Genomic DNA, 18450 nt, shown 5'->3' on the forward strand with positions numbered 1-18450 from the left:
ACAGCTCTCTGCTCAGAGGTTGCAGTGTAAAATTTCACAAGTGTCTAAACACCATAGGTTGTGCTAAAAAGTAACTGAAAGACTACTCAGTTGAAACAAAAAAATCCAGAGAGGTCTCGCTGCCATGGTACTTGCAGCTTCACAAAACAGATCCAGGTGTGCCAGTTCAAGCCAGGTCAGAATGGCATGAAAAATAAATGTAGTTGGCCCAAGAGCAAATGGTATTAAGGCTGGGAAGTCAAAGTCAGACACTTATGTTAACTAGACTGCTCCAGATTTTGGAAACTGGTGACCTCTGAGTAAAACAGCTCAAAGCATACTTATGCTTCACATATACTATGTTTTGTTTAATTATTTTAATTCCAAACAGCTAACCAAAAAACTGGAACCTGCTGTTCATCCTTGATGCAACTGAAAGCATTGGTATCAATTAAATTTATCTGGAACAGCTTTGTTCTGGATCCCTTTCTGGAGACAGAAAGGACCTTGAAAATATGGTTCACCCACTCCTTGAACTGGCAGAGACTGATATGGTGGCAACACTGACAGTGGTGTCAACCACAATCTGTAACAGGAACATCTGTCCTACTGAAAATCACTCATCAGTGGCTAGAAAACAGCTACAACAGTAATGACAGCTTTTGATGGTCTATACAGTTAAGAATCTGGAGAATTACAGGAGAGCTGTGAAGCAGAGAGCTGCTCAGTCTTAATTCATGTCTAAGCTAGAGCAGGAATCAGAAACTGGCACTCCTTCACCCTGTCTATCCTCAAAAGGTTATCTGGCACACCCACAAGGCACAGCCCCTCAGAAAACTCAGGCATAACGTGCCCTGCAGGGCTTTTTTTAAGCCAAAAGGAGAGAAGATACTGATTGCTCTTTAAGAAGGGCTGTTGGAGCACTGATCTAGTACATGTAAAACCCAATTGTATATCTCATCTCAGAGGATTCAAACACTTCTCTCCCACTGTTCAGAGAGAACCTTAACCAATCTGTAGGTGTTTTGGGAATATGTTTGGAATGCTGGCAAGCATGTGCTCAGCTCAGCCTCCCAAGGCTGTTCTGTGGTGCAGAGAACATGGAACTCATGATTCACCAGGACAGAGACGGAGCAGAAGGAACATGACTCTTCATCCAAGTTTAGGTGGGAAGGAGAGATAATATATCTGGCTTTCAGTAATCACTCCCAGATGATTTTTCAGCAGAAAAGCACAAAACCATAAAAAACTAGTAAAGAAAATGTGTAAACAGAGGCAGTCTCAGACCATTTAGAGAATGATTATTTATTTTTAAGTGCTCCAGAAGTCAAATCCTTTCTTTTCTGGTCAACAGCAAGGTTCAGGCTGGAGGAAAATAGTTTGCCCATCAATAGAAAGCTAAAACTGCCTCTGTTGCAAGCAATCAGCTGTCAGGGAATACAGTTTTCAGTTTTCCATTGTGGAAGTAGAAATGTTAAGATCTGAGCTGGCCTCTTGGTCAAACTCTCACTGTATGTCCTAAAGGATAATCACTGTGTAGCCTTCATGAGAAATCAGTCTCTGTGCTAAAGCCAGCTGCAGTTCTGTGGCCTTATGTATGAACCAGGTCTGTGTAACTCACACTTTGTTTTGGCTTTCAAGGGCAGCAAGTCTCTAGATCACGCTTTATGACTTTGAAAATCCCACATTTTCTTGCCAAATTATATTATTTCACAGGCAACTATTGCAGTAGAAGAACGTGACCTCTCAGTGAAGAACAGATGATCATTGCGTGATCATGATCTGGAAAGAACACACCCATTAGTTGATCTGTGTTGAAATGAGGTCCCAGTCATAATAAAGTATTCATCTCTTGTGCTGATGGCTTCAAAGATATTAATTGTAATCTTATTTTTCCTGATTTCGACTGACTGGGAAGGTCTTTCTTTGCACTCCCTTTGGAGTGAAAAGAGCAGACATTGGACTTTAGAAGAGTGCAATTTTCAGTGCACTATTACGTTGATGGCACGCTGGTTCCAGTATCTGTTGTACTAATTTCATCTTCTGTTATTTTTCTGGCAGTTGGCAGGCACCAGCCTGGTACTGCGTACTGCAGACATATCTCTAAGCCCATGAGGAGATAGATTGCCACATATTGATTTTTAATTAATTGAATGAGATGCAGCAGGAAAAACAGATATAGCAGTAGGCTTTCTGCTTTCTCACAGCTGTTGGAAGATGCATTTTTTTAATAATTAAACACACAGGAAAGGTATCATTTCCGCAATTTAACCTAAGGTTTCATGCAAGAACTGTTCTCTTAAGTGCAGCTGCAAGGCCTGTTATGATCTTTTCCAAATCAATGTTTTCCAACAGCAGATATCAAACAGATCATGTTGGTTCCAGAGGTCCCAGAAGAGATCTGTCCTTCTTACCACACAGCTCTCCAGTGGTCCCACCCTAATGCACGTACCTTCACCTACCAGTTTGCACTCTTCCTAAATAGACTTCATGGCAGTGTATTCCTTCCCATTTCAACAGACATGTATATATATATGTGTATATATATGTGTGTGTGTGTATATATGTATATATGTACGTATATATGTGTGTGTGTGTGTACATATATGTGTATATACATATATATATATATATATAAAACCAGGAAGATACCAACTTGCAAACAAAATTTCTCTGAGTGAGACTCAACAGGCACCACATAAACTAACCCTTCTGGTAAGGGTTATGAAAAGATGGCAGGAAGGACCCTGAAGACATGCCTGTGACCTTCTGATGGAGGAAGATGGAGGAAGATGGAGGAAGAAAGAATGATCAGTCCACCGAGTGCAGCCTCCCAGACTGGGGCCATGCAGGACCACTGTGGTGTGTAGCGCCAAGGAGGAGTCCTCGAGAGCGGCACACAGCTGGGCCCTGCCTCTGTCCCAGGGCTGTCCCAAAGGCAAGACACGGTCAGGAAGAGAAATGAGGCACTTTCCCCTTGAAGTTAATGCTGCCAGGTGCATTGGCGCTGTCTACAGTACATCCAACAGCAATTAGCACGCTCCCGAGATCTGGTTTAGTAAGGTATTTTAATTCCCTTTTGATCTCCTTACTGAACAGAACGGCTGTTGGACTGCTGCTTACCGCACACAATAGCCCCTTTATGCTCGAATATCCTTTCATTTCGCTGAAGGTCTCCTGCTGGAAGATGCAGAGGCGGCAGGCAGGTTTTAAACATGTACCTGGGTAATTGCAACTGGCACTTACCGCACTCCTTGCCTGGCTTCTGTGGGTAAAACCCGGCAGGAGCGGATCCCAGAGGTCAGCGCCTCCTTTTCCCCCGCGCAGTGTCCCGTCCCAGGGCCGCGGCCCAGGCCCCTGCGCCCCTCGCCCGGCCGCGGGCCCCGCACCGCCCGCCCCTCCGGAGCCACACCGCTACGGCAAGGCGCCCCGCAGCCCTCCGGCAGCGGCATCGGGCCTGCCGCGATGGGAGCTGCCCCGGGCGCAGCCGGCCCTGCCCGGCGCTCGGCTCGTCCCGCGGGCGCGCAGCCCTTACCCGGCAGCTTCAGCGCCCGGGACAGCACCGCCGCCATGCTGGACGCGCCAGTGCGCCCGCGCCCGGCCCCGCCCCGCGCCGCCCCGCGGCCTGCTGGGAACTGTAGTTCGCGGGCCTGAGGGAGTCCAGGCCCTCCGTGCCCCTGAGGGTGTCGACGGGCAGAGAACCCGCGGGCCGGGGGCAGCGAGCCGCGGCCGAGGACAGCCCAGATCTTCGCAGTCTGCACGACCGTGTGGGGACAGAGAGATAGCAAATAGGCTTTGTCATCCTGAGTGGTTTGCACAGAAAGTGCCAGTCCCTTTAAATTGTTGCTATAAATATATGCCTTCATTCTTGGAAAGCATTTTGTTGGAAGAAATCTAGTTGGTTTCTTTTTATTTTGCTTTAGCTTAGCTTAGCTTAGCTTATTTTTGTTGTTGATTAACATCCAAAGATGGCCAGGTTGTTTTTCAAAGCTGTCCTCAATCATCACTGCAGCCTTCCAAGATGAGCGAACAAGCGAATTCTCCCTTTCCCACACTGGGGAAATTGAGCAAGGAGGGTTTTGTGGCTTCCCCAAAGCCACAAGGCTCCAGCTTCCTGATTCCCAAGCCCACACACGGGCCATTGATCACCACTTCTTCAAGTCATGGTTTGTGTGAGACCTCACAAGGCAATATCCTGTGTCAGTGAATGAGAAATATTGGCTAAACAGATCAAAAGACACTCCGCTTGGCTCTTGAACACATCACGTTTCCTCAGCATCTGCTGCTGCTCTTGCTTTCTCCTGTTTCAGGTGCTGTTTCTGCAAATAATGTATTTACTCTTTCATGTCCAGGTCTGTCCTGGAACTCCTTAAATAGTAACAACAAAAAGAGCAGAAGAGAGACACCAAGTGGTCTGGCTGATGAAGAGAGTTTGTTTTTCAGATGTGAATGGGAAAGAGAATAGCTTCGATCAAAAATCTTTTGGTACCAGAGGGGTTTTTTTTCCACTGATGCCACCAGGCTTCAGAGAGAGACCTTCCTGAGAAAACAGCACTTGCAGGGGTAGTCCCAGGTGGCAAACTCTGGAGAAGCCATCACAGTTGTTGTTATTCTTTCCCTTCCAGGTCTGTCTGGATATAGAGTCTTTCTGTTCCATATGCCATTTCCTGTCCTCCAGGCTTTGATTTAAGAGCAGTGACAGTCCTGTATCTATGTAAATATTTACAGGGTAGATCCTGGATCCTTTTCAAGTCTCAGTTAGTAAAGCCTGTGATAGAGCAAGAGCTGTCCAGCAGAGTGACTCCTTCTAAGAAAATGCTTCTGGTACCAATTAGAGCTGGGAGCAAAGGAATGGCAGAAAACAGCCAGAAGCAGGAACTGGGAAGTCTGGTGTCCTCATTTGTGATCTTCTAACATCTGGCACACATATGCTACAGTGCAAAAGTTTGCTATCCTTTTACATCTGTGGTGCAGCATAATTTCATGTGTCCCCACAAAAATGGCTTGTTCCCCAAGCCCAGAGTTCTCTGTGAAGCTAATGGATTGCGAGGACAAGTGATTTGTGGTTAAACTTTGATTGCTGCTTTTGAGGAACATATGACTAAGCAATATGTTCAGAGGATTTAATGATTTGCAAAGCAGGAGAAATGAAGTTTTCCTTGCTTATGCTGTGAATGTAAGCTGATTTGCATAAAAATTAGACCTGTCAAGTGTTCTAATATCAATTTAAAAAGTTGCAAATAGAGCATAAATTAATGTGAATGTCACTGTTAATTTTATTTATGTTTTTTCCAAAGCAGTTTGAAAAAGCCAGATGCCGAAAAATGGGATGCTTGAGGTTAAGCTTGGAAGTCTGAAAGCTTTGTGTAGACAACGTGGTCATTTAGAAAAATGTTAGAAGCCGAAAAGCATGAAAATACACAGCCACCTGCCCCTCATCATTGTTAAGCCTGTGCCACCCTTGCTTCTTGCCACCTTCTGCCAGAGACTACAGCCTTTTCCAGCCTGCTGGCACTAAAACCTCTGGTTGCTCCTTGACCCTGAAAGGAAGTTGGGGAACAGCACATTAAGCACTGCTATTTAAGGTCCTCGAGCTAGAGAAGGTCACTCCTGCAGAGCAGCACAATGGAGTGATTGCTCACACAGCTCTGCTGTAAGATCAGAGGGCAATCGCCTCCTGATGAGCTGCTGGAGCAGGAATTGTTCTCAGCTGTACCTTTTTCCACGTGTCCAGAGGGAAGAAGTAACCTTTGCATTCCTATTAGTGCTAAGGCAATGTTTTTACCCGTTCTATTCATCCCATCCTTCTATTCTGCATGGCTACATGACAAAGCCAAGAACACCATCCTCTTTTCTCTTGTGCCTGGCTCAGTCCTTCCGTGACAGTTGTCACAACGGAGTAGACATTGCAACAAATAAGAAATGCTTGCTCAAACAACAAAATAAATACAATCAAGCAGTGAAGGATAACAGTAAGAAAAGAATAAAGGCAAGTAAACCCAGGAAAAGTGATAATAACATTTCTAGCAGGTGCAAAACAGCACACTTCAGGAAGTTTTAAGTAGTGCAGATGACCATGGAGTTTCTGATGAACCCATGCAATAAAACCAATACCAGTTCACCCTAGCATGAGGAAAGGCCAAAAGATGGTGAGAACTGTGCAAATGTTTCAGCTGTGCAGCACCTGAAGTTGTGGGATGTGCCCACATCCTGCCCTCATGGGGTGTGTTAGTTGAGGGAGTTACTGCAAAGGGTTGCCCCAGCCAATCTCCTGATGGGTCTATCTCTAGTCTCAGTGTTGTTCTGCCAGTGCTGAGCATCCTGTGGATGAGAGCCCAGAGGGAAGTGCCCAGTGCTTTATGAACTGGAGATGCAATAAAGAGAAGGAGAGGGTAGATAATATGATATACAAAAGGGAAGGTAGCACTTGCTGCAAAATCCCACAAACTGCCCAGCAGCAAGCATACATCTTAATGTGCCACTGAGAATTGCCCTCTTCCCTCTGAGCAGTTGGGTCTGCCCACACTGGGTTGATGCATGCTGTGAAACACCATCAGGTCTACTCACCCAGTGTCTCTGTGTTATGCCCCCATGGAGGAATTCTGGCTTGGAGCATTCAGGCTGGTGTCCCCATTTCACACTGACCATCAGCAGTTTGCTTCCTCTTAGCAGGGAGATGTAAAGGCATAACCGGACTGTGTTTGCCACATGCTGAATGGGGAACAGCTGGAGGCAGATGATTGTTTGGGTTATTTGCCTGGTGCCTGGACATTTTGTTTGCTTGTTTGAGCCCTGAAAAAATATGTTTGCAGTCCCTCCGGAGGTTGGTCTGTGTTAAGACTGTATATTGTGCGTTGATTTTAAAGACTGGTGTTTTATAACTTTGCAAATGAGTGTCCTACTGTTTCAGTGGCAAGACTCCATAAATAAGGCAGTCTTCTCAGAAATTTTGCTGCCACAGAGCCAGTGGGACTAAGGGAACAGGACCAGCCAAAACAACATGCTTCTGGTGTCAAAGAAGCAGATATGCCTGAGTCTGCTTGCAGTGAAACCTCTCTCTTCTTGACTGAATTTAAGTGGCTGATGTTTATGGGCTGTGCTTAAAAGCCACTCAGCTTCCCTCACAATCAGCTTCTCAGCTGGTTTACACATGGCATCTTTGTGTTGTGATCACAATACTGCATTTTTAACTACTCTATCTGTATCACTTGCACTTGCACTCTGCTTCCTTACTTCTGTGTGTTTGCTTTTATTTTGAGTGGCTTTTATTTTGAGTCCTTTGCCCTGTGAGAAAAGCATCTTTTTTTCTCACTGCACAGTGCAGCGTCTTCATTGTGGAAAACTGAGTTAAGAATAGGCTGGTCAGGAAACAGAGAGGGTGTTCTTGCCAGTTGATACTGGAGAAGTAAGAGCAAGAAGAATGCAGATTTGGCCAAGGCACTCACAAGGAGTGCCATGGGTCTAGTCATGAGTGATGTGTGCAGCAATTCTGCAGCTTCAGGCTGTGGCAGCTGCACATCTTTAATCAAAGCAAAATATCAGTTTGACACAGACATGGGACCAGAGTCAGAGTTTCACCCCCTGCTTCACAAAATTCATCCCTTTAACACCTTGCATTTGTTTAGAAATCTCTTTATTAAGTACTGACCGGACCAAAGCCTGTTTAATTTGGCAAGTGCAGACCAGGGGGAGGGGGGTCAAGGGGAAAAAAAACAACAACATTGCAGCCGATTCATCCCTCCTTGTTTATTCCACTAGAAATAGATTTGGCAGAGTGCATCAGGAATGAACTAATCAGCAGGGAATTAATTGGCGTGTTAGTTAAAAGGCAGGAAGAACGCGGTGAACAAATTTGTGACTGGATGGCTGGAGGTTCAAGCAGCCAGAGAGAAGCACTGCATAGTGGAAACTGTGACTGCTACGAGAAGTTATACAGCTGTACCAGAGAGCCAGCAGTTGAGAGCTGCCCAAAAGAACCGAGGGCAAGGATAACACGGGTGTCCTTGGAGACAGAGCTGTTTTTGAGAAGGGCTCCATCGCCCTGGCTTTCTTTCCCATAAGGCTCCCACGTGCGGGGAGAGATGGGTAGCTTGCAGCAGTGGGAGGGAGGGGTAGGAGAGGTACAGCTGGAGGAGGCTCCATGGAAAGACTGTGGAAATGTGGAAAGCAGGGAAATGAAGAGGGACACGTCACTCGTTGCAAGCTGAAATGCAGAGGGGGTGGTAAGGGGAAGAACAGAGCAGGGAGGCAAAGATTTGGAAGCTTCATCATAGAAGAACTGGCCTCGAGCAAAGGTAATGCTTGTATACAATTCTCTGCCTTCTTTCGCAGGAACATTTTGTTTCTTCCTCTGGAGGAAACAGAAAGAAACACCTCAGAAAGAGGTTGTTGCGTTGAGGGACTCTACAGGCACCTGTGGGAAGAGCCAGGAGAGGAAGGAATATGTGCAGACTGGCACAGATGTGGAGGTTGGAGGATTGCTGCCTGTAGTTCCTACAGAGAACAGGGGTGTGCAGAGTGAGAGAAGTAGGGAGAAAGAAAGAGAATCCTTAGAGTCAGGAAGACTTTCAGACAGGCAGACATGGAGAGTGCAAGATCTGTGAGTGCCTGCCTAAGGAGAGAGAGGAAGCTTCCTAAGAGGAAGGAGCAAGCACTAAATGAGAGAGAGGTGAAGTAAGATATATCCTGAAAAAGCAAGAACATCTTGAGAAGAGGCAGAAGGTGAATATTACCTCCTCAAAACCAACAGTTCTTTAGAGATGTATTGCAGCAGATGTGTGCTTTGCACCTGGATGGCTTTTCTTTTTTTCTTTTCTTTTTTTCTTTTTTTTTTTTTTTTTTTTTTTTTATCCCCACTATGACTGCCTGCTGGCAACAGCATCACCCTAGCTGTCTGTCATCAGGGCTATCAATCAGATGTCCTTGTTTGACAGGGTGGTCAGGCTAATTCAGAGATTCAGATGCTCTTCACTTTCATACAACTTCCAGGTAAAAATGAGCACTGTAACTCTTAGTTATATGAAAAAGCACTATTTAACTCAAGTTTGTAGCCAAACTTGAAAAATTCAGGAGGATATTGTTATTTCTACATATTGTTATTCTGACCTAAAACCAAGTGTGTATGTCTACCAGCATATAGCATTATATCCACACATGTAAACTGAAGAATTTTACATTACAATGGACTTATATCAAAGACTTTTGAAACATATACCACCTGGCTGAGTTAATATTGTAGGATCCAATCTTTAAATTATTTTTTTTCATGATCTTTGCAGCATTACATAATTCTACAAGCATATGCTTTTTTTTTTTTGTTTTGTTTTGTTTTGTTTTGTTTTGTTTTGTTTTGTGTTTTTGCAAGTAGAGCTTGCAAATACTTTGATTGTTCTGGACTCAGAGGCCTGGCAGCTTTCCCCTCTGAAAGCTCAGAGACCTTTCAAGATCTCACACTGGGAGTCTCACAGAACTGGCATTAGAAAATGTATGCAGCTACATTATGGGGTTTTTTGTTTTGTTTTGTTTTTTTAATAAGAAACTGTTCGGTTTATAAAACTTAAACCTTCTTGAACCTAATACATAAACCAGAATCTTTTAGTTGGGTAGGTGTAAGTAATGCATCCTTAAAATATTGCAAGGAAAATAAAAGAGATAGAAGGAAAAAAGATAAGAGAGGAATTCCAACAGTCTGCAAAATTAGCTTCAGGGGAGAGATGGCTCTCTGAAATGAAGCTGTGTTTGGTACTAGAGGCAGGTAACCTGGGCAAATCCCCCATGCCTTGGCAGGCAGCACGACCCACAAGCAGTGATGCACTTCAGCCATCATGCTTGACCCCAGCTGTCAAAGTCTGAGGCAGATACCAAGGAAATCTCAGGGCTCTGTTGGGATTACTCACTACATTGTGAGGGAGGATGAGCACTGGAAATGGAGCAACAAGAAGCCAAAGGGGTTAATGGGAGAGTGATGGGAGTTCAAATACTGGCAGTACTCCTTTGCTTTGAGGCAGGATTCTGGCTTGGATGGCACAACTGCTGATCCCAGCAGGGCTGTGGTAAGGGATATTAAGCTAGCTGAGCTCTTTTATCATGCTCAAGTGAGGAATCAAAAGGTTAAAAATGAAAAAAAATTGTGGAATAATGAGACAAATATGTTGGTCTTATGCCTGCAGACGAAAAGACTGTCCAGTGAATCACTGAGCCTACCCTGCCCCAAAGGCAAAATGTGATGTAATTTTCTGACAGCACTTCATATTATTGTAATTAATAGTAACAATGACAAAGCTAATATGTTGATATTGTTATTCTCTGCATTTAGGAAAGAGTTTCCATCTAAGGATGTGAGAAAGTTCTCCCTGCTTGTCCATCAGTGTTCTACCCTGTGCTTTTCAGTGCAGCTCTGCAAAAGAGCAGAAGACATATTTAAATTGGCTGGGGATCTGGTTCCTGTTACAGATGACCCCTCAGACATTTTCAGCTAGGAACCTCGTTAGTGAATATCCATTTGCTGTCTACAATTCCACCTAAGAGAGGGAAGATTGCTCATTTTCTCTGTGCCTGAGGTACGAGAATCTACTTCAAAGGTTATTATTAATCTGCTGTTTACTGTGATAATAAATTACAGTAGACCCTCAGGAATTCAGGGAGCAAAGCTATAAAGAAACTGGTCTGTGAGGGGCCCTGCAATTAGAACATGTGGGTATTGTGATTCATTTGGACACCTGATGTTTAAAAAAGCTGGAGCTCAAATAGGGTGGATTTTCAGTATAAGATGTAGGTGGAATTTATTATCACCCTACTTTTAACAAATAGAGAAAGATTTAAGTATCCCAGCTGTGGGGTATTGAAACAAGTGGGAGATGGAAAGGATAAAGAATGGACAATCTCTTTGGGAAGTTTTCCAACTAGCTTGGAAGCCCACCATCTCCTTCAAGCTGGCAGCATTTTCAAATCATTTGCAATTAGACACATAAGTGTCTGGTAAGTCCTTTCCCGCCAGGAAAGATTAAAAAGGCATCTGCAGGGCATAGTCATTCAAAGAAAGAAGGAAAAAAAATCTGGAAAGGCTGTCACATTTATCTGGAAAAGCTGAGAGGTGAAGGAAATATGGTGTCAATGCAAATAGTTTCAAGAAGGTCCATGAAGACCTTTTCATCGTGAGCCTTGGTGATATCATCAGACCTTCTGAAAGATCTTTATTTTGGCAGCTCTGAGTTAGTGGGAAGAAAAGGTGTATGCATTTGTGAGATAGGAAGAAGGTAATTAATTTTTCCTTTAAATGAATACTCCAATTAGATGAAGAATACTAAATACAAATTACATCCTGACAGATGGAAAGTAATGTTTTTAAAGTATCATGACATTTTCCATTAGTATGGCTATATTCATACTGATACTTTAAATAGTGGAAAAATAAATGGAGTTGCAATTAAAATGCACTAGTGATCAACTGTAAGAAAGGCACAAATGAAAGGAATTATTTATTTACTGCTTTATCTGCTACAGCTTCTGGTAGGTTTTGAGGTGACTGAATTTTTCCCGGATGGTCAGGAGATGAAGGTTATATTATATTAAAAAAGAAATTTATTGTCCTGATATTTTGCAGTGAGATCTTAGGCTTTTGGTGCATGTACCTGAACAAGAGAGTAATTCAGATTTTCTGGATGTGCCTGCTTCTCGCATGAGCCCTCCATCACTGTGACTACAGGTGACTGAAACCATCGCTAAACTCCATGAATTTGGCAATGCATTTTTTCTGTTTGCTATGTGCAATATGAGCATAATGGATATTTTCAGCCAATTTCTAGCAGAACAGCTGTTCATTACTTTTTTTTTTTTTTTTAATTAAAATGCCAGATTCAACACTGAGGGACTAATTTATTAGGACAGAATACCAAATCAGCATGAGTAAGCTCTGGAGAGACTGATCTATCTTCTTATGTTTAGAGATAGTACTTGCCCAGGAGGGCATGTAGGTTAGAGTTGACTTCCTTGGCTTGGGAATGATGGTAAACTTGAAAGAAAACACAGAGTTAGGTAAGCATTCACATTAGCTCATATACATGTCCTGTTGACTCTGCAGCTCTGCTCAGGAGAGGTGGAGACAGGGTGAGGTGGCGAGTTCATGGGGGGGTGAGGTTATCTTTGAGGCTCCATCACAGGGCAGCACCTAAGATATTGCCACTGGTTAGTGGATCAGATCAAAAAGAACATTTTATTTTATTATTCTGGCCAATATGAGACACTTGATAAATTGTTTAATGGTTGTTTACCTTGTTTCTCCCAAATACAAAGTAGGGGTGCAGTGATTTTCAGACTTTGTAGTACCTCCTCCTGACACTTCTAGAACAATTGTAGCTATATGGTGCTATCCCAACACGGCTACATAGGAAGCAAAGCTACTGCCTCAGCTGCTTCTGGTTGATGAAGCATCTCAGTACCACTTTGTTGCTTGAAAAGGAAGTAAAGTTGGTACTTGTGAAGAAATCCCTGTGCTTCTGAGGAACCTATTCTGAACAACTTGAACAACATTTTAAATAAAAACATCACCAAAGAGAAATTTGGTGTTGTGGTGACAGATGGGAAGTGGAGAAAGAGAAAAAAAAAGAAATAATGCATTTAGCAAGAATTTTTGTCTCCACAGAAACAGGGGGAAGTCAAGATCCTACAACAGCCATCATGGTGACTCTTCCTCTTTTCCTCCTCTTCATCCTTTTGCCCTGCAGTAAATCTCAGGAGGACTTTCTGGACCAGCATCAGAAATGGAACTACAGAGAAGGCGGTAGGAGGTCACAGTGGTGGTTCAGCATGTGGGAGGCCTTCAGTAACAATTTATCAGTAACAGAGATGCAGATTCACATGATTTGTCCTTGGAGTGAGATAGACAATGCTCATACATGACTGCTCTTTCTTGATTCCTGGATAGCTGCTGAGAATTCTGGAGGAAAAAAAATGGTGTTAGAAATAATCAGCTGGGGTATCCAGTGGCAGCAGAAAACTTAGGCACCTGGAGGCAAAGAATTACACAATGAGGGAGAGTTACCTGCTTTTTAATTTAGACCCTCCATGTGTTTAATATCTGGCATTTCATTGCAACTGAGTTGTGATGGGGAAGGGAGTCAAACTCAGAGAACTGGCTTGTATTTTCTTGTGCTGACACATTTGTTTGCCTCTCTTCCATGGACATCCTGCTAACCTAGCTGACAAGGTCAACATAGAAGGTGTTTACAGCATTACTCAAACCCTTGAGAAATGGGGAAATGACATCTTCTGGCAAATGAAGCATACCCTGCTGAACAACCCGAATGCTCTCCTGCCTGAGTTCTCCAGGTAATTCCTCTCATCTGGAGGTGGGATTCAGTCCTCTGCTGGGTGTCCTTCCTTGAGTAGAATTCATCTTCTTAAAGATGAAATTTCATATTTCTCACCTGGGGGGAAATAAAACACACTGTCTCAGTACCTGTTTTACTACCAGCTTGGATTAGTAAACAATCCTCTGCTAACTATTTATTGTGAAACACTCAACTGCCATCACTGTATTACAAGAATCTTCCTAAAGAAAATGCCCTTGGCAGCTCACATTTGTGAGAAAAACCTTGAAAAAAATGAATTGTTCTACAAATCCACACATGGGCTTGGCACAGGTCAGAGAAAAGAAGCTGGTTTGGTCTGTGATTTTTATTTTTTTATTTCAGGCTCTAACACCTAGATCAGATAAAGCTACTCACTAATTCATGTCATCATATTCCCCCTTAGCATTGCAGGAGATATTAACTGTTGAATAAACTCACAAAAATTACTTCAATCTCATATTTCCAGAAAGAGAGTAGGCAAGGCAGAGAAAGAAAGAGAAGAAAAGGGAATACTGGGAATTACTAGAAACCTAATATCACTTAAATCTGAATTGTTTATAAAGTAAGTAAAGTGGCTGTCTTCCATAACTAATTGTTCTTTTTAGGAACAAGAGAAAAAAAAAAGTTTGCAAATGTTACACATTGAACCAGATGAAGAGGAAAGGCTAGAAGAATAAAAAATGTATTGGGCAGGTGGTCACACAGTATCAGTGCAAAGCAGGGTTTCAGAAGGTCACTTCATAAATTATACATTGGCCTTTGGCATCAAGTGGATTTCTCCCTTGCTGCATGGTGGCTGTTGTTATTAGCACAGAATTCATCACAACTTTCACACCGACAGTGCTGAAATTCATTGGTGCCTCGGATCATCTGGGGTGATATTAAGTCTTGTTTTTGGAATGTTCTAACTTTAGTACAGGAAGATGTGATGAGACCATCCAGCCATATATCCTGTACTGGGCTTTGAATTACAAGTTTGCTGGCAAGGACACAGACTGGTTCATTAGAAATGTTGAGGACTAACAGTACTCCATGGGAATCACTGGCCTAGCCTCCATGTGTACTCCTAGTTAATTATTACTAATTAAAATAAGGTAGTGGAAAGACCATGTTGCTCATGCTGGTCCCGAAGCTTGTGCTTTCCAGGGTTCAGATGGGCCTCTCAGATGAACTCCCATCACCAAGGAGCAGGATAGCTTTGAAGCGTGTTTTAATGGTTGCTTGCAACTCTTCCATCATCAAAGGCCCTTACCCAGCTAGAAACAAAGGTCAGAATAAATGACTTTGGTAAAATAGCAAAGGTCATGGCAAATGAATTAATCAGAAACACTCCCTAAACTGAGTTATTCTTCTATATTACTCTCTTTGTAGTCTCCGCCCTGTCTCTGCAGCTGTGGACAATCTTGTGAGGGAAGTCCAGTCGATAAGGAAAAGGCTGGAAGAACTGAACGAACGCCTCAATGTCATCAGCAGAACTGTCCTTCCCCTTCGACTGAATGCTCTGCAGAGCCAGAGGCGTGGAAATACTCAGCTGCGGAGGCTCCCAACACATAGCAGAAGGTTATATGCTCGCAGGAGACCTCAGAGCACTTAATTCTCTACCAGAAAAAAAGGGGGAATTCTTATTGTTTTTTCATCTGCTTAAGCCTTTCTCAATGGGACATTGCTGGAGAGAAAAAACGTAAAGCTCACAAACACAAGTCAGCTATGCTAAGGAGACCAGAACTTCTGCATTTTGCTGCTGCCTTCCAAACCTAGGTCAGTAGGTGAAACCTGAACCTGTTCTTTAATGATGGCTGTTTTGTGTCCCAAGCAAAGAATGGTTGACAAGCTCAGTCTACTTGAGCATGAATACCTTTAGTCTATACAAGCATTCCTTCTGCTTACCAGAGGAAGTTCCTTCTATAAAGATCAGGTGAATTTCTCTCTCTGCCCTATTTTTAAAGTACTCAGTCTGAAACAGCTCTGAACAACTGATGAATGCAGAAAGATGGATTAGTGCTTGGCACTTCCAGCTGGGCAGGGAGAAGGAGAGGAAGTTATGTTTCAAAATATAGCCTTAACCTACTGTCCATGTTCATATGGTCAGAGTGTGGGTAGGGCTGGATAACCTTGGTCTGTACATCATGCTTCAACACTGGAGATATATCAATTGCTAGGGACCAAATTTGAACGTCCACCTTCTGCAAAGAGTGTTTTTCTAGCTACCTGGAACTGTGCATTCAGAATGGTGTTATTCTGTAGATATGTTCAGAATTTCCAGCACTCTGAAACACATTGAACTGATTTTTGCCAAGACCCATGGAAACCAGGGGATTTTTTAAAATTTTTCTTTCAAAACTATTTAGATACCTAATGGCAAAGATAGGTGTCTGGAAGGATTTTCCAAAATAACTTAACAGACTCTTCAGTCCCCACAATCACAGATAATTCAATTGGTGTCTAGTTCACAGAGTTCATATTTTATCCACATGCCAACACTGACCTCCAGACATTTCCCAACATCCTTTAGCACAGTTAATATTTGTAGAAAATTAATAACCACACTCTCCAAAGACTTTGGTCCCTCAGAGATTACTCAGAATACCCTGCCTTCAGCTTGTCTTTGCCTGTGTCTTCCTGACAATAAAGCTGCTGATAAAAAAGAGTGCATGCATCAAATTATGCATTGAATGGAGGATAGAATGGGTTTGCCCTTCAAGTCTCTAAAGATAAATCCGATACAGAGATTTCCATTTAGCATTGCAGTCAACTGTGTACATGAAATGTGTTGAAACGTAAGAAAGAGAGCCAGAGAGGAAAAGAAACAGGTTGTCTTTAAGGTCTGGATGAAGCAATTTATGAGAACACAAATAAAGAATGGATTATGTCTAAATGATTGTGAGAGTGTCTGGCATGACAGTTGTTTTGAAAACACTCCAGTCACAGTGAGGATGCAGACTAGTTATTTAAGGATTCCCAAAGCCTGAGTTTATGGAAAGAAATTCAGTGACAGTACAATAACCTCCAAAAGGAAAGGGGGAAAAAATAGTTTCATATTAAGTCTTTCAGAATGGACCAGAAGAATTAACACAGTAAGAATTTTAGCTACAACCTGGGAGTTAGTTGAGTGGGGGTGGTATGAGCAGTGTGTGAGACAATCTGATAAATATTTCTCGGAGGTAAATTCTCCGAGTTCAGGTTTTCAGAAAATAATGAAACTAACTTGGCTCTCTTTGGCTTTTGCTTGGGAATTTGAAACACTGCCTAGCTAGAAAAGGGAAAAAAAATCGAGACTCTGAAAAGGCTGATAAAAGGATACAATTGTGCCTTTGTTGGAGTTGTCATCATAATTTCTCAGGAAATGTAGAGCATTTTGATGCCAGAATATATTTACATAAATTACAAAGAATAACAGGAGAGAAAGGCCCCTAACTTCTTGTTATTCTGCATTCAGAGTTTCTAGGCTGTGCTGTACCAACAGCTGCATCCTTGCACAGACTACTGATCCCTCCAAGGGATGGTTTGTTTGGGGCTGTAGGGACTGCTGGTTATTTTGGTCTATCTGAAGGAAGAGTACAACATAAATGTTAGCTTTCATGGTCATATTTTAGACACAGGCATTTTATCAGACAACGTGAAGTTGTATAAACAGAGGACTACTTGAAACAGAAAGATGAGACTTCCCTAAATCCCTCGAGTTACAGATAGTTCATAGTGGGAGGCCAGACCAGATCATTGCATACTTTTACTTTACTAGGTGGACCTAGATGTCCACCACCAGCTTCTGCCAGAGACAGAGGACAGAGCAAGATGGACCCCCAGCCTAACCCAGTCCATGTATTCCTATGCTGATATGTGCAAGTTTGTATTCTTGGCAAAACCTCCTCAACACAACGGAGGATGTCACCATTTGCTTTAAAAGAGAACAAATAAGCTGCAGCATGCAGTGTATATTATAATTCTGTGATTTCTTGCATAATGGTGAATAAACCAGGTAATATAAATGGTTAATAAATTCCTAGACCGTGACCTTGTCACCAGTGATAGCAGCCCATCATACGCTCTCTGAAAGCCCATGCCAGGCTCCAGCCCAGCTCCCTGACCTGAACATAGCCTGTTTGCTCAGATGATAACAGCCAGCTTCTTTAACCTCTTTGCCTTTGCATGACACTCTCTCTAGATGGAAAAGTTTTATTGTCCCATTTCTTTTATAATTTTATTTTTTGCCCTTTAAGAGTGCAGAAAGGTTATTTGCCAGCCTACTTTGTCACTATTCACCCTCTATTTGAGCAGGCAGCAATCCAGCTGAGCAACTTGAGGTGCCTCTGTCCCCAGCCTCTGGGGAAGCTGGCCTGACCCATGGGACTGATTCATAGGGACTGATATTTGATTTCTGCTTCTGCTATCCTCTTTGTAAAAGATCCTTGGTAAGGCATTTTCTCTAACTGGCACTTGTCCTTTGACATGGCTTATACAACAAAAACCCACTTGTCACAAGGTGTCTAAGTCTTCCATGCATATTAATGTATCCAGCTACAGAAGCCATCTAAGCTCTCTGTTGCTTCATTTACCCGCGTTCCTGGTAAAGGATCTGGGTGGAACTAATGAACACAGGTTTAAAACACCAGTTGGGTGGTCAGTGGAGGGAGATCAAGTCTCATTAGTAACTTCTAAAATTTACCCCTCACCTAAAACTTATGATATCCATTTCCTTAAAAACCATTTCCTTAAAAAACAACTGTGTTCTCCTTTAGTTCTGCTTATTGAAAACAAACAAACAAACAAAACCCCACAACACCACCACAAAGAAACAACCCACCCCACAAAACCACAAAAGACCGATAAAACAAGAGTTTATGATGTCTCAGTTCTAGGAGCACGGTGCCTTTCCACGCTCTGCATGACTGGCACGTTTTGCCAGTACTTCCCTTTTCCTGTATTTCACTCCTTTGATATCCCCTCTCATATTTACTGTCTCCCAGAGACGAATACCATCTGTTGCCCGCACTTCACGACTCCTCACACTTCCTAGCGCCCTCCCACACTTCACCCTCCGGGACCCGCCGCCCCCGGGCGCGCACGGCCGCCGCTCCCGGCGCCCGGGGCCGCGCTGCGGGCGGGGCGCTCCGGCCCTCCCACC

At 43.1% G+C, this 18450-nt stretch overlaps 1 protein-coding gene and 3 long non-coding RNA genes across 5 annotated transcripts in view; 1 reads left to right on the forward strand and 3 right to left on the reverse strand.

The window, feature by feature from the left end:
* Nucleotides 1-3565, reverse strand: part of FAM234B (family with sequence similarity 234 member B) — a 21695-nt gene extending 18130 nt beyond the window's left edge. Inside the window, exon 1 of the mRNA XM_066319864.1 lies at nt 3515-3565. Coding sequence (XP_066175961.1) covers nt 3515-3551 — 37 coding nt within the window. The 5' untranslated portion in view covers nt 3552-3565. The remainder of the gene's footprint in view (nt 1-3514) is intronic.
* A 7878-nt stretch (nt 3566-11443) lies between these two features.
* LOC136361768 (uncharacterized) lies at nt 11444-12359 on the reverse strand. Its single transcript, XR_010743685.1, has 2 exons — nt 12249-12359; nt 11444-12145 (listed from the first exon to the last, which is right to left on the reverse strand). It is a non-coding gene; the product is annotated as an uncharacterized lncRNA (long non-coding RNA).
* On the forward strand, nt 12125-15287 carry LOC136361767 (uncharacterized). Its single transcript, XR_010743684.1, has 3 exons — nt 12125-12757; nt 13176-13305; nt 14700-15287. It is a non-coding gene; the product is annotated as an uncharacterized lncRNA (long non-coding RNA).
* On the reverse strand, nt 12818-18425 carry LOC136361766 (uncharacterized). 2 transcript variants are annotated; one of them, XR_010743683.1, is made up of 4 exons: nt 18303-18425; nt 13264-13403; nt 13019-13171; nt 12818-12913 (listed from the first exon to the last, which is right to left on the reverse strand). It is a non-coding gene; the product is annotated as an uncharacterized lncRNA (long non-coding RNA). The 2 variants fall into 2 exon arrangements; XR_010743682.1 differs by having other exon boundaries at nt 13019-13175; nt 18303-18424.
* Nucleotides 18426-18450: the final 25 nt, after the last annotated feature.

Source organism: Sylvia atricapilla, chromosome 5 (genome assembly GCF_009819655.1).
Source record: "Sylvia atricapilla isolate bSylAtr1 chromosome 5, bSylAtr1.pri, whole genome shotgun sequence".
Lineage (NCBI taxonomy): Eukaryota > Metazoa > Chordata > Aves > Passeriformes > Sylviidae > Sylvia > Sylvia atricapilla.